Raw genomic sequence first — 14467 nt, 5'->3', positions numbered from 1 at the left:
GTTTTGAACAAGCGTGTTCCTTACGCTAATAAAAACCATTATCTCACAGATGAAATAAGTTAGGGATTATTAGCATTTCAAAAGAGATTTTCTACTTCACAAAAATTTTATGGAAGAATTCCTTTCAGTTAGATGGAAGGATTTTCAAACATTTTAAAAAACAGCAGAACCTTTCCTTCCAATGAAATACCAGGCTAAAGCCTGATATGTGAACCCTCCTAGGCACTTTAGCAATTGTTGCTTTTGTTAGGTGCCATTGAGTTGGTTCCTGCTCACAGCAACCGCAGGTACAACGGAAGAAAACACTGCCGGGTCCTGGGCTGTGCTCACAATCATTATGTTTGAGCCTATCGTTGCAGCCATTGTGTCAGTCCATCTTGTTCGGATCTACCTCTTTTTCACTGGTCCTTTACCAAGAATGATGTCCTTTTCCAGGGACTGGTTCCGCCTGATAACATGTCCAAAATACATGAGATGAAATCTCACCATCCTTGCTTCTAAGGATCATTCTGGCTGTACTTCTTCCAAGACACATTTGTTTGTTCTCCTGGCAATCTGTGGTATATTCAGTGTTCTTCACCAGCACCATAATTAAAAGGCCTCAGTTCTTCCTTGGTATTCCTTATTCATTGTCTAACTTATGCATGCATATGAGGCAACTGAAAATACCATAGCTTGGATCAGGCACACCTTAGTCTTTAAAGGGACATCTTTGCTTTTTCACACTTTAAAGAGGTCTTTTGCAACAGATTTGCCCAATGCAGTACATCATTTGATTTCTTTACTGCTGTTTCCATGGGTATTGATTGTGTATCTAAGTAAAATGAAGTCCTTGATAACTTCAGTATTTTCTCCGTTTAGAATGATAAACATCATGGTAAAACCTTCAATAGGAAGCCCTAATTCCCCTGACTCTGGGTCCCTGAGCTCTACTTCTGGGTACTGAGAAACTTTTTCAGAATCCTTAGGGCTACTAGTAGCACAGTTTGAAATCAGTGCATTTAAGATGGTTTTGTTTCTGAAAATTGAATTAACGAACAACTTTCAGGGCCATCTGTCATATCAAGAAATTGGCTCATAAGAAAAAAAAAAGGGCAAGTGATGAATTATGAAAGGGTTTCCTTTAGCTTTGTTTTTAATATCATTTTTGTTTCAAGGCCTGTAAGTGTCCACTTAGGCTGCTTATCTGTCCTCTTTAAGCACTATTTACCAGAGGACATAGCCCTCAGTGTGGATTTATGTGCTAATAGTGTAAAACCTATGTGCATATCTTGGTTACATGTCATAATCCTATTTTTAAATAATGTCTCTTAGAATTCCAATAGTTGAACAGATATCATCTCAGAATCCTCAGAGTCCCTTTCAGGTTGTTTTCCACGGATTGTCTCCCTACTCTTATGGATCAAAATCTCAATGTGGGGTGTAGTTGAAAGCTATTATAGATACCCCGTTCACTGGCAGAGTTGGAACACAACTTAGATTTCTAAAATTTTCAGTCTTGCTTCAAAACCATTGGTTTTGTTTTAATTTTTTTTTCAATTCTTTTGAATTTTCAATGATATTCAACAATAAAGATCTCAGTAGCCATTTTTCATGACAGATAGAAAATGGTGACTGAACAGTCCATTACACAAGATTTTTTATATCTAGTTCTTATTCTCATGTTACCATAGCTGTGGTTGAAATGCAAAACAGTAAAGCCACATTGTAAAAACACAACTCAGGAAGAGAGAGAAAGGGTCCAAATCTCTTCTTTTTAAATTGTCCCCTCTATATGGAGATATTCTTGAGGGGAAGAGGACCAGTCTGTGTGCCCTCTCTGAATTCTCAGTCTTTCTTAAGTCATTATGTTCGTGGGCCACACATCCTTTATTTTAGAAGGAATACGTGTTTTACTGAAATGCTTTCTACTGCCTTCATATCTAAAACAAAAAACCAAAATCCACTGCGTTCGATTCGATTCCGACGCGTAGCGACCCTATAGGACAGAGTAGAACTGCCCCATAGGGTTTCCAAGGAGCGCCTGGTGGATTTGAACTGCCGACCTTTTTGGTAGCAGCCGTAGCTCTTAACCACTATGCCCATGGTTTCCTTCATATCTAAACGAATGAAAAATGAAACTATAATTAAGGATTTATGTTGTACATATGCTTTACTTTGTCAGTGTCTGAAATCAAGCTTTGCCTTTAGAATATGGATAACAATTTGCAATCATTATTACTTACCTGTTTTAAAATTCTTTCTTTACAAGTATGTTTTTTATTTCTTTTTTACAGCCTATAACTGTAACAGTAACAAATTAAGATACCATCAATGACATTATTAACAGATCACTACCAATGCTCAGAATCAGTGTAAGTTACCTGCAAACAATTTTTAGTTAAAAACCAACTTTGGTTTTTGAGAGTTGTGTGTGTGTGTGTGTCTGTGTGTAAAATACAACATTTTTCATAAGGCAGCTGATTGTTATAGATACCAAAGGCATATTGTGTCCCCCAGGATTTAGACATTGAAAGCAGCAAAACTCTAATATTAGTTTCTACACAGGTGCTGTTCTTAAACTCCCATTTTAAATTCCACGTAAACTTGAATTCATACAATAACTAAATGAACTATAATTTCAGCGTGCTCATAACAGCATGTATTTTCATTGCATATATTATGTATGGAAACCCTTGTGGCATAGTGGTTAAGTTCTACAGCTGCTAACCAAAGGGTCGGCTGTTCAAATCCACCACCCGCTCCTTGGAAACTCTATGGGGCAGTTCTACTCTGTCCTATAGGGTTGCTATGAGTCAGAATTGACTCAATGGCACAGGGTTTGGTTTTATATATATATAAAACCATAAACCCCTTGCCCTCAAGTCAATTCTGACTCATAGCAACCCTATAGGACAGAGAAGAGCTGTCCCATAGGGATTCCAAGGAGTAGCTGATGGAATTGAACTGCTGACCTTTTGATTAGCAGCTGAGCTCTTCCCCACTGAGCCACGAGGCCTCCATTATGTACGTATACAACAAAATTTTTATAAGATTTTTAGTGAGATAGTTGTAACCTCCGCCTTACCTGTTCTGTTTTACTGTTCTTTCTGAACCTCCTTTCCTGGTTCTTCCCCTCCCGTACCTCATTCATCCTAATTGTCACTCTAGGACTCAAACTCAATACGATGGATCCTACAGGACGTGTTTTGTAGTAAATTTTGACATAAGAACCCACGGTTAGAAGTCATCACCCCTGACCGCAGGTCCTGAGGATGAGATGACTGATGCCTCTGATGAGTTGCTAACGAGGGAGACGAGTTCTCAACGAGACTCTGAATTTAGGAGCATTTGTGTGCACACCCCTCTTGTCCTTGTTTTGCTTTTAGTGTTTGCTCCTTTCTATTTTGATGGGGCTGACCTAAGTTAATGAAATTTTTCTGATGGAAGAAGTGGCCATGTTTGAGGATGAGGGTGAGGTTGGGGAAAAGGAAAGAGTAATTGTAAGAGTCTCCTGCTATATGAACACCACACAATTGAGAACTATTATTAAAGAGAATGACATTCGGATGGATAGAGACTGAAGGAAGGACTTGTATATCATGGCTTCTTACATAAATAATGTATCGATATGAAAATGCCTTGCCATTGTGGTGTGATGTGATTATAAGACTTGTAGTTAAGTTCTGCCCAACCTAGTGATATAATACCAAACCAAAAAGCAAACTCATTGCCTTTGAGTTGATTCCAGCTCAGAGACCCTATGGGTAATACAGTAAAGCCCCTTAAAAACCAGAATTTAGCATAAGCAATCAATGCTTTCTTTACTAGTGAAATTTAATAATACATTTTAAATACAATTGAATTTATATTCACTGAGTAGATCAGATACCTCTGCGCCCATATGATATATATGTCCTAAAAAAAAAAAAAAAACTTAAATCTTTGAAACAGTGAGTAGCTTTAGGTATAGAGTAGATTGATCAAAGATACAGCTCGTTGTATTTCACGTTTGTGGTTTCCTTTTACTTAAAGTCATCAGTTTCACCAGACAAGAATTCCTACTTTAATAAAAAATTGTCGTTATTTGGCTTTACCTGTTCTAAGGGATTCGAACGTAGTATCCTGAGCCCCTACCTTAAAAGAAAAGATTTTTGTTAGATCTTCCTTACTATTTGAAATACAATTTGGGGCATATTTAGTAAAGTGTGTGTGTGTGTGTATATATGCACACACACATATGTGCTTATGATAGCCTCCATAGCTGGAACCCTCCTTCATACAGGCAAGGCTACATCTTATCAGGAGTCAAGGGAAGGCATATGAACTGTCACAAACAACTCCATTTGAAACATAATTTTTGCTTTATGTTCTTCTGGAGGACTCTAAAATAATTCAGCAGAGTGTGTATGATTTAGGCGTGGTTGCTTCAAGGATGTTTTCTACTATTGCTGGGTAGTAACTCTGCTGGGATAATAGTTCTCTGCATCTGGCCTGATCTCCAGCTTCACGTCCTTTATCCTTCTCGCTCCAGGATGGAGCTTGTCCAAACCAAAGCCAGTGGACTGACTTCACTCTGCCCATCTCCTCAAGGCCTCTTGGGCATTTGTCTGTCTGCTCAAGGCAGCCGAACTTCAGATGTTTTTCAAGTTTTCCTTTGCTCAGACATAGTCACGGCAGGCTGTGTGTCTCTCTGAGCAGCACACTTGTCTGGGCAGAGACAAATGAAGACAAAGCCTAAGGTTCTCCAAGGAGTCCAGAGACAGCAGGACCGTCAAGAATATATTAGACTTTTCTTTCTTAGTGAAGGAATCTAAATGTGATTTCCTATCCATGGGCCACACATACAGTGAGGAACTGATTGCATTGTTGTTCCATAGATCCCTGGCCTATCAGAAGGGACATAGCAGGAATCTGGAGTAGTCTACTGGGTGCTGGGAGAGGGACGGGTTGCTGAAATCACCACTGCTATCTCAAAAACTATGGCCACCTCCATGGACTTAACAGCATTTACACTGGTCCCAATTCTTTTGTTTTTTGAAAACAGAATGTTAAAGAAATGTGACCTCTTTCAAGTACTTACTGTGGAAGTATTGCTATGACTTTTTTTTTTTTTTTTTGGTCTTCAAGGGTTACCGGTTGTGGGTCAGTTTTGACAAGAGGCCCCATTGCCACTCATTGGTAAATGGCAGGGAGCTCTAAGATGGGGTTGACTGGATTCAAAATTATAACTCTAACATCTCAAAGTATTGATTGTTTGGTCTTAAGTTTAAATATCCTTTAAAGTAAAAACCTCTTACAGTATCCATTCATAATTTGATAAATATTATCAAGGTTTACTCTGTCCCAGGCAATAAATAATAACATCTCTTCATTCAGCAGCTTGTGGTCAAGTTGGGAAGAAAAATGTGAATTTTTCCTCTGCTATTTCTCTTCACAAACAGTCCTGACTTGATGAACGTTTCTTTATATTTTATGAAAGCAGCTTGCGTTGGAGTTTCTTTTCCCCCTACATCATATTTTATATTGCATGCTTGAATTATTCTGTTCCATTTCCTAACTATAAAGTAGCCTCCATTTAGTAAGGATCTGCTAAAATCCAGCAGGTCTCTCTATCCAACTACAAGTATTTACTGAATACCTGCTCGGTCCCCAGAACTTTTCTCAGCATCACAGGCAAAATGGGATAATCACATCTAGATTCCTGAAACCTTCACTGACTGACTAACCTGCACTTTGCCATTTTACATTTTACAGGCTGAGTTTTCCAATATTCGTTCTTGAAAGTACTGATAAATAGATTACACCTCTCTTGAGATCGTTATTAGAACCATTTAGCTAAAAAAAAAAAAAAAAAAAAAAAAATTCTTGGATTAGCAAGTTGATTTAGTGTGGTTAAAAGAAATTGAGCAAATAAAATAAAGGAAGGGACAGGCTCTGTAGCAGACCTTGCCATGGGGCGATGGTGATAACTGATTGCTGTTAGAAATCCTGTGGAGTGTTCCCTCTTATCTACATTATCTTTTTAAATTCTTTCCACCATCCAGGATGTTTCCAAGTGATCTGAATAATCTAAAAGCCAAGTTTTTTAGAATTCACAGATTGCATTTTCTCAGTCTCAGAATATAACAAATCAGGTACACAGCTGAGGACCAAAATGCCATTTCATATTTTGTATTAATGTCAACGTCTTTGTAAAAGTCATTCTGCAATAAAATACATAAATAAAAACTAGACAAATACTTGAAATATATTTATTTTAATAAAATGTGTTTATTTAGGTGAAATGAATGTAGGTGGTAACTTCTAAGCTTAGAACAGCTTCAGGCACCACTGATGACTCTGTGGAGTCTTAATCGTCCATCATTTACAAGAGTCCTTTAACAGCCATTCTGTACATGGATTTTCATGTGCTTTCACTAGTCAGCTGTAGATTAGCTCCTGGTTACCCTGATGAATTTATTTTATTTTGTTGCTCTTATGGAAGCTTCTTTGTGGCTGTAGTTCTTGTTATGAACAGAGCATTCATATTGTATTTATACCAGGTGAAAAGGAAAGGCAAGAGCTCACCACATTACAGTCAGGCAGAACTAGAAGAAAGGGAGTGTTTGCTCTCTTCTTACAAAGCTAAATCTACATTGCAGCACAGGGCCTTTGAGAATTCAGTGGAGAGGAAGTCATTTGAAGCATGAAAGAGCAAAAGAAATCATTTGGTGGTCAACAGCTAATGACTGAGGGTTCTGTTTCACTCTGTAAACAGTGTTGGGTTCTGTGTTTCCAATACTCGTTAGCCTTACCTCTAATCCTGCCTGTGAGGGCTACCCTCACAGGAACCGGGGTGGAGGTAAGCATAAGGGCAGCTCTCCCTGCTGCTCTGGCTATAGCATTATCAAAATGTAATGAAATACCTGTTAAATGGCCATCTGTGTTAGAGAAGAGTGATCATATTGAGTCTTGACATATATAGTCCAATTATTTAAAGGACAATAACCACAGTTGTTTATTAATATATTTACTTTGTTATTTTGATATGTACAAGTGTGTGTAATACTGACGCTGTTTTAAATGATGAATTAAGCGTGGGGGTGGTCAGGTAATTTGCCTGAGATGCTCAGACCTAGTTAGTTTCTGGGCAGAAACTAGAAGGCTTTAAAACTTCCTGGGTGGAAACATAGCAACAGTCAACATGGTGTAGTGCACAAACTGATAGATACTTTCCAATCAGTGCAATATATCTAAAAGAATATTTCCCTTTAATTTTTTTAAACACCTTTGCTTTTTATGCATGGTGTCCCCCTTGGGAGCACACGCAGGTGTGGTGTATGTGCGTACCATGAGGTAGGTTTGATCACTCTCATCACCAATTGGCCTGAATCTGTATGTACATGTTTATCTGTGTAGGAAAATGAACATCCCTATGGAATAAAATGAGCCATCTTGAAGCCACTGCACTCCTGCCACAGCGTCCAGCGGGCTCCACATCTCCATCCACCCTCCAGGAGCCCTTCTTACTGGAGCAGCCATTCCAGAGATGGAAGGTCAGTTCGTCTGGAAGCCCAGGCGCCCACTGAGGGGCCAGGAACAGAACGGTGAGTCCCCTTGCTTCCTGCAAGTGCCTTTTCTCAGCTCATGTCTCCTTTCCTGGAAACAAAATCATGGCACAGAGCTGATTCTGCATGCCGGGGAGAAGGGCAGTGTAGGCAAAGATCCAATCTTCACCAAGAATCAGACTTAGAGAAATGTTAAAGGTCTGTCCTCAAGACCCAGCTGACTTTTAGAAAGTTCCTTTGCATTCCTCCAGGTAGTAGCTCCCATCTCTGTATTCCCAGATCCCTTCATACATATTTTAATTTGGAGTATACATGTGTGTCTCATTAGCATGTGAGCTTCTTAAGGCCTGGAACTCATGTTTTCCCCATCTCAGGGCTTCCCCTGATCTAGGCCACAGTAGAAGGTGACTTATGACTCCCTAGCTTAGACACACCTGGAATTGAGGAACTTGAGTGGAGCAGAAGAGTTTCAGACTTGAATTGGAATCTCTTCTGAGCTTGGGCTGAAGTGGCCTCTATGTTCTACCTCCACAGCAAGCCACATGGACCAGGCTCACTTTCCTTGTGTGCTTCTGACTGATGTCTAGACTGGAGCAGGACTGAATGTTTATGGTTGGGGGCTTCTTAATCTTCCTTCTTACCATTCTTTTCCTACCATTCCTGTATTCTCCCATCAATGTTTCTTTTCCTGAAGAAAATGTATTATTAATTTGCAGAATAGTGTGGCCAGAAGAGAATTCATACTTAAAGTGGTTTTGTTGTTATGATAGTTATTCTATGAGCACAAAGTTTCATGGATTTTATTTTTTAATATTCATATCCTAATTACAAGCAGGAGGAAACACTACTCAAATCTTGCCAGGACTGTTTAAGAAAGCTTGGGTTTTTATAAAGTTAGCTTTTGAATCACCCCATAGTTTTCATGACAATAGCATATGTTTTCACTGGTCACCGAGGCAATGTGAAATCTCACACCAGATAATATATGTAACAAAAGATCCAGGGAAGCCCAAAAGTTCTTTTCAGAAAGTACAGAATTCAGTTTATACTTTGCCCTCTGTTTATGTCAGAGTAGCTTTATATATAGCTTTATATCAAGGGATAGAGCAATGTTCTTAAGAACTATTAAATCTAAATAACTGAATACATTTGGATAGTTTTAGAAATAATAAAATGTCATGGGTAGGGACACCAGGCTGAGTACAACTACTTCACCTATATGTTAACTCGTATGTTCAACTTTTGCACATTTTGACATTACTGATGTATAGGAATCCTTTCCTGGATCGAAGAATGTATTTGTTTTCCTTTAGACGTTTAAAATAATGGGGTGTGAATGTCAGCGTAGGACAAACGAGTCTTAGTGAAGTAGCGAAACTGGATATTCTTTAGTGTTTTAATATTAGACAATGTATTTTCTCATTTGTTTTAGTATGCCTGTATAAGCTGTGATTAATCTCTAGTCCTTGGAAAATGCTGCAGGCTCTGTTCAAAATATAGCTGAGCAGCCTGTTCCACTCTTAAACATAACAAACACCCTAATACCTTACAGCATGTTTTCTCCTATTCAAAATGAGTGCTGGAGAGCTTGACATAACTAACACCATAATGATGCTCTAAGTAATCTCTAAATATTTTTTAATTGCACCAGCTGCACCATTCTCTTCCAAAGGAGTGTGGAGCTATCTCAGCTCCTGTGGCCTTGGTCTTTTTTCTTCTTTCTTTGAGAAATGGCCTTCAGCCTGCAAACTGACAGGAAGGCTTTCTTTCTTGCTTCCTATCTCAGCCACAGTGGACTTGGCAAAACAGCTCTACTAGCTGAGAGATTCTTATGAGGGTTTTTCAGCCCGTTACAAATATACTGATTAAAGTCCGGATGCCTGGCATGTTTATCTTTAGTTTAATAGAGTTTTTGTAGTTGTTTTGTGATGTATAAGACCATCTGTGGACTACATGCTCAGAACATTAGGTAACCCTAATCTTTCCCATATAAAACCCTCCCATCAACCCTTTAAGTTGAACAGATTTTAGGAGGAATTTAACCCCCTCTGTCTCTTGAATACCGGTATTCAATAAAACCTTCTTACTGCTTACCTCCTCCTGTCTCAGTATTGGCTTTGTGGCAGGCGGCTCGAACCCGCAATTTGCGGTAACATTAGTTAGGTGGAATGGTGGCAATCCTCCATGACTGCATATCTTTTGGAGGCTATGAAGCCAAATGGGGATAAGGTCTGCTTTTGGAGGAAGAGACTGATGTCTTGGTTGCCTGGGGCCCTCTGAGTGAGGAAAATTACCCTCATCAAGGTTGTTAAGAACTGTGCCTTGTGCTGAGCAGTACCTTATACATTTCATCTGTTTTATTACTCAGCTCCATGAGGTGTCATGTTAAAGTTGAGGAACCTGAAGTTCAAAGAGATTGTGTAATTTCTTCAAGTAAATGGCGGAACCCTCTGATCCAGCACCGCAAGTACTACACCTAAGATTATACTTGCCAAGTCCTAGAAAAGCCAAGTGGATGGGCATTTAAGGATATTTGGTGTAATGTTCCTCATCTATGTATCCTCCCACAACTTGGCTCCTCTGTGGACTCTTTTAGCATCTGGTTCTAAGCAGCTTAAGAAAATATTAGGATGCCTTATCAGGAAACATTTATAGCTGAGTAGTAGAAAAGACCTTTGTGAACTCAGGTTTCATTGCTGACCACCTGGTCTTAGAAAAGCTCTTCTTGTTCAGCATTCCTTTGACAGGGACTGTTGGGTAGCTAAAAATCATCTCTGGGTAGCATGGGTGGGTGTTACAAGAAACAAGGCCACCTGAGTTCTCATCACACAGCCAGCATTTAAAGGTGACTTCCCAAGAATCCTGTCCTCAGGGGGAGGCACATCGTCCATGGAACTGCCTGAGGGTTGTGGCCCCTCGGAGTGAAGGAGTTATAGGCTGCCCAGGAGCTGGGATCAGGGAGGTTGAGTCATGAAGGGCAGATCTTTTAAGAGTTCACAATAGTCAGGCATTCAGAAAGCCAAAGAGAAATCTAGAGGGGGGAGACTTACTATAAAGGTAGATGATTATCAAACTCTGCTTGATTTTGATACCACATTTTTTAGCTTTTCAAATGGGATCTGATTCCTCATGGATCGTATTTAACATCAGTGAACTTGTACCACCAAGCATTAGGTGCCTCAGGAGGCAATGCAACAGGAGCAGATAGCACCTGTAGGAAGTGTCGCCTCCAGAAGAATTGAACCTGAGTCTGATCAAGCCTCTGGATTTAACTATCCATTTACAGAAAAAGGGAAAACAGAACAAGTTAACACCACAAGGATGCGATCCACCTATCCCAGGATGGGGGAAAATCTACACAATTAATGACTCCATTTCTCTCTTCTAGCCCTAGCAAACAACATGCTCTACAAACGGAAACAGTGGAAATAAGTTTAAGTGAGTTAAAGTACTACTTCTAATAATCTCACTTCTTCCTTAGATTCAGGCCAGAAGATAGGTGAAAGGAAATGGACTATTATAAACTGGGTCTTTTGGTAGAAGCCTAGCACTTGCCAGGACAGCGTGTACACGGTTCTACCATCCCCCAAGCCAAGGAAGCTCTTTGGAGTTTCTCAAGGATGTTTGTGAGAATGACCACATGCCCACTCCTCTGAGGGCAGGTATCCTTCTGGCCGTCTGTGGTCCTCCTGAGGAGGGAGATTGAAGAAGGGAAGGTTCTGGAAGGTCGTGTGTTCTCATCCAGATCTGTTCCTAAATGGAGAAAGCGCTAGTCAGCCCCTGGCTTTGGCTGAGAAGCTTTGTCATGTTATTTCAAAGAATAAAAATTTGACTTAGTTATTGCAGAATCCTAAGGTAGATGCAATAGAAAAAGCTAATCTTGTCCACTCCACTGGTTTCAGCAAAGACCCACATTTGCCTGCTCAGATAAGTCACAATGTGCTCTGTGTATACCAGTCTCTTAATCAGAAGTTCCACTTTACCCTCAAATTTTCCTTTCCGCTCCTTCCTTGAACTCCAGGCTATTCTCAGCTCTCCCTTAGCTGCTTCTTTAGCTGAGACTTCTCAGTATTACAACTGAAAATATTTCTGTTGGTGTTTGATTTTATTTCAGATAGTGTTTGATTTTATTTCAAGTGCTTAAGTGTACGACTACAAGACATACCTTCTGGCACATATCAATGTCTTAATCCTGATAGAATGAGTCAAATGAAAGCTACAACGTTTGGCTTGTGTTGTCTTAAATTAGTATATTAAATCATCAGTGTTAACAGTTATTATCGAGTATCTCTCCAGGGGCTATACTAGTGGTTCACACGCTCACTGTGAAGAAAATCATCATCTTAAGTGCATGTTAGGCACCACCCCAGACACTGCAACTTTCACAGCAAATTTGGGGCAGTTACGATCATCATCAGGAAGCCCTGGAGTTGCAGTGGTTAAGAGCAGGGCTGCTAAGCAAAAGGTTGGCAATTCGAATCCACCAGCCCCTCCTTGGAAACCCTATGGGGCAGTTCTACCCTGTACTATAGGATTGTTTTAAGTTGGAAATGTCTTAGAGCAACTGGTTTGCTTTGGTTTATGATTATCATTTTTGGTTTATCACTATCATTTTTCCCATTTCACAAAGGGGAAAAACATAAGCTTTAATATAGGTAAGTACTGTACTTTCTCCAAGGTCACCCAGTGAATAGGTGGTATAATAGATTTAAACCCCTCGGATTATGTGACTCCAACACCTATATTTCTACACTGCAAGCAGAGGCCTATCTGGGGGGAGGAGGGTATTGGGCAGGTAAGGTGCCCGCTCTGTGCTCTGCCTGCATGCCCCAGGTACCTAGCTTGAGGAGGGGTGTCAGAGAAGTTTCTGTTGGCCACCACAGTTTCTTTGGCCAACGGTGAGGGATCATTGAGAGATTTAACATTAATTGCCCTAGGCACTGCTTTCCCTAGATAGGCCCCTGACTGCAAGCAGGAGACATGAATATAGAGAATAAGGAAATGAAAAAGTGAGAAACCAAACTCAACCATTGCTATCAAGTCATATCTCACTCATAGTGACCCTATAGGACAAAGCAGAATTGCTGCATAGAGTTTCCAGGGAGCGCTTGGTGGACTTGAACTGCTGACCTTTTGGTTAGCAGCGGTAGCACTTAACCACTACACCACCAGTGTTGCCAAAAAGTGCTGAAAGGGTTTAATTAGAGAAGGTTATCTGGAAGAGAAGGTTTTTGAGCCTGATTTTGAAAGAGGAAATACAGGACGTATAAATGGGGGATACAGTTGCTTAAAGGCAGATAAGCAAATGGGAAAAGAGTATGGCAAGATTTCCGCATTTGGGGAAAAGCATCCATATTATAGTGAGAAAAGAATGGTGAGGTAGGAAGAGGAGATTTAACAGAAACCTTAAAGTAGACATAGAAGTTTAATTTAAAAGTGTAAATTTACTGAAAAAACAAAATCTGAATAAAACAAATGTTTGAAGTGTTTCAGTGTAGGAATGTAGAGTGGACCAATAAATAGAAAACATATTTAGAGAGAGACACACATACACAAAAAGAAACTTAAGGATTTACTTCAGTCCTTCCAGCTTCAGCCCCATACTCTCCTGTAGCCTCGCTCCGGCTGCCAACAAGTGCAAGCTTATGCAAAGGCCTGTGTATATAAAATTCTGCATATTGTCTTTTTCTTCTCCCCAGGATATGCTTTTCTTTATTAACCAAAAAGGGCCTCTGACAGAGGGCATCTTCAGAATTTTGGCCAGTGTCAGAGCATGTGGAGCCCTAAAGGAGAAACTAAGTTCTGGAGAGAAAGTGAACTTCGACAATGAATCTCTGTTGGTTGTAGCAACTGTCCTAAAGGTAAGGAAAGGTCTAGCCTCATCGTCACACAGTGTAGCTCTAAAGAAATATGATTGTCTTCCTCCATCATGATTGGCAAAGAACCATAGTAGGTATAATACATTCGGAATTTGAAAAAGTGAAAACCGTTTCAGAAAGGTAAGGAAACTGCCGTGGGTGTTAAAAGCACACCACCTTCCCGGTCTGAATGCCACATGCCAAAAATGTAAATAAATAAAAATTCCAAAGCACGCACTTATACATACGTAAGCATTGTACTTTTGAGGAGGTCCTCACTGCAAATGATGGCAAAGTTTCTGAAAGAAATTTCTTTTTAAGCTTTTGAAAAGAGTGGCAAAAGTTTATCGTAGTAAGGAAATGTTTACCTTAGGGTGGGTCAAAAAATGCTCATTCAGTGAGACTAGAGGGAGCCAGCCCCCACAGCTCATGGTCCCCAGACCCGCTGTTAGCCCAAGGTTGAACCATTCCCGAAGCCAACTCTTCAGACAAGGATTGGACTGGCTCATAAGACAGATAATGATACTGGTGAGGAGTGAGCTTCTTGGCACAAATAGACACATGAGACTATGTGGGCAGCTCCTGTCTGGAGGTGAGATGAGAAGGCAGGAGGGGACAGGAGCTGGTTGAATGGACACGGGGTATACAAGGTGTTGAGGACTGTGCTGTTCTCATTAGGGGAAGAGCAACTAGGAGTACATAACAAGTGTATATAAGTTTTTGTTTCAGAGACTGCCTTTATTTTATAAACTTTCACTTAAACCGGTTGAATGGACACGGGGTATACAAGGTGTTGAGGACTGTGCTGTTCTCATTAGGGGAAGAGCAACTAGGAGTACATAACAAGTGTATATAAGTTTTTGTTTCAGAGACTGCCTTTATTTTATAAACTTTCACTTAAACCGGTTGAATGGACACGGGGTATACAAGGTGTTGAGGACTGTGCTGTTCTCATTAGGGGAAGAGCAACTAGGAGTACATAACAAGTGTATATAAGTTTTTGTTTCAGAGACTGCCTTTATTTTATAAACTTTCACTTAAACCACAATAAAACCACGAAAAAAAAGAAATGCTCAGTCA

At 40.0% G+C, this 14467-nt stretch overlaps 1 protein-coding gene across 3 annotated transcripts in view; it reads left to right on the top strand.

Moving 5' to 3' along the window:
* The window catches only part of LOC126076824 (rho GTPase-activating protein 20-like), a 155879-nt gene that overhangs the window by 7663 nt on the left and 133749 nt on the right, over positions 1-14467 (top strand). For 2 of the 3 annotated variants that reach the window (XR_007517608.1, XR_007517607.1), the window contains 2 exons: positions 2277-2354; positions 7381-13390. Coding sequence is in view for 1 of the 3 variants with exons in the window: in XM_049885449.1 (XP_049741406.1) it covers positions 7407-7517; positions 13229-13390 (273 nt within the window). In the remaining 2 variants the exon portion in view is untranslated. The remainder of the gene's footprint in view (positions 1-2276; positions 2355-7380; positions 13391-14467) is intronic. The other variant, XM_049885449.1, reaches the window with a different exon arrangement.

This window comes from Elephas maximus, chromosome 5 (genome assembly GCF_024166365.1).
Source record: "Elephas maximus indicus isolate mEleMax1 chromosome 5, mEleMax1 primary haplotype, whole genome shotgun sequence".
NCBI classification, from domain to species: domain Eukaryota; kingdom Metazoa; phylum Chordata; class Mammalia; order Proboscidea; family Elephantidae; genus Elephas; species Elephas maximus.
Note: the sequence above shows the minus strand (reverse complement) of the source record. Positions and strands in the feature narration are given on the sequence as shown.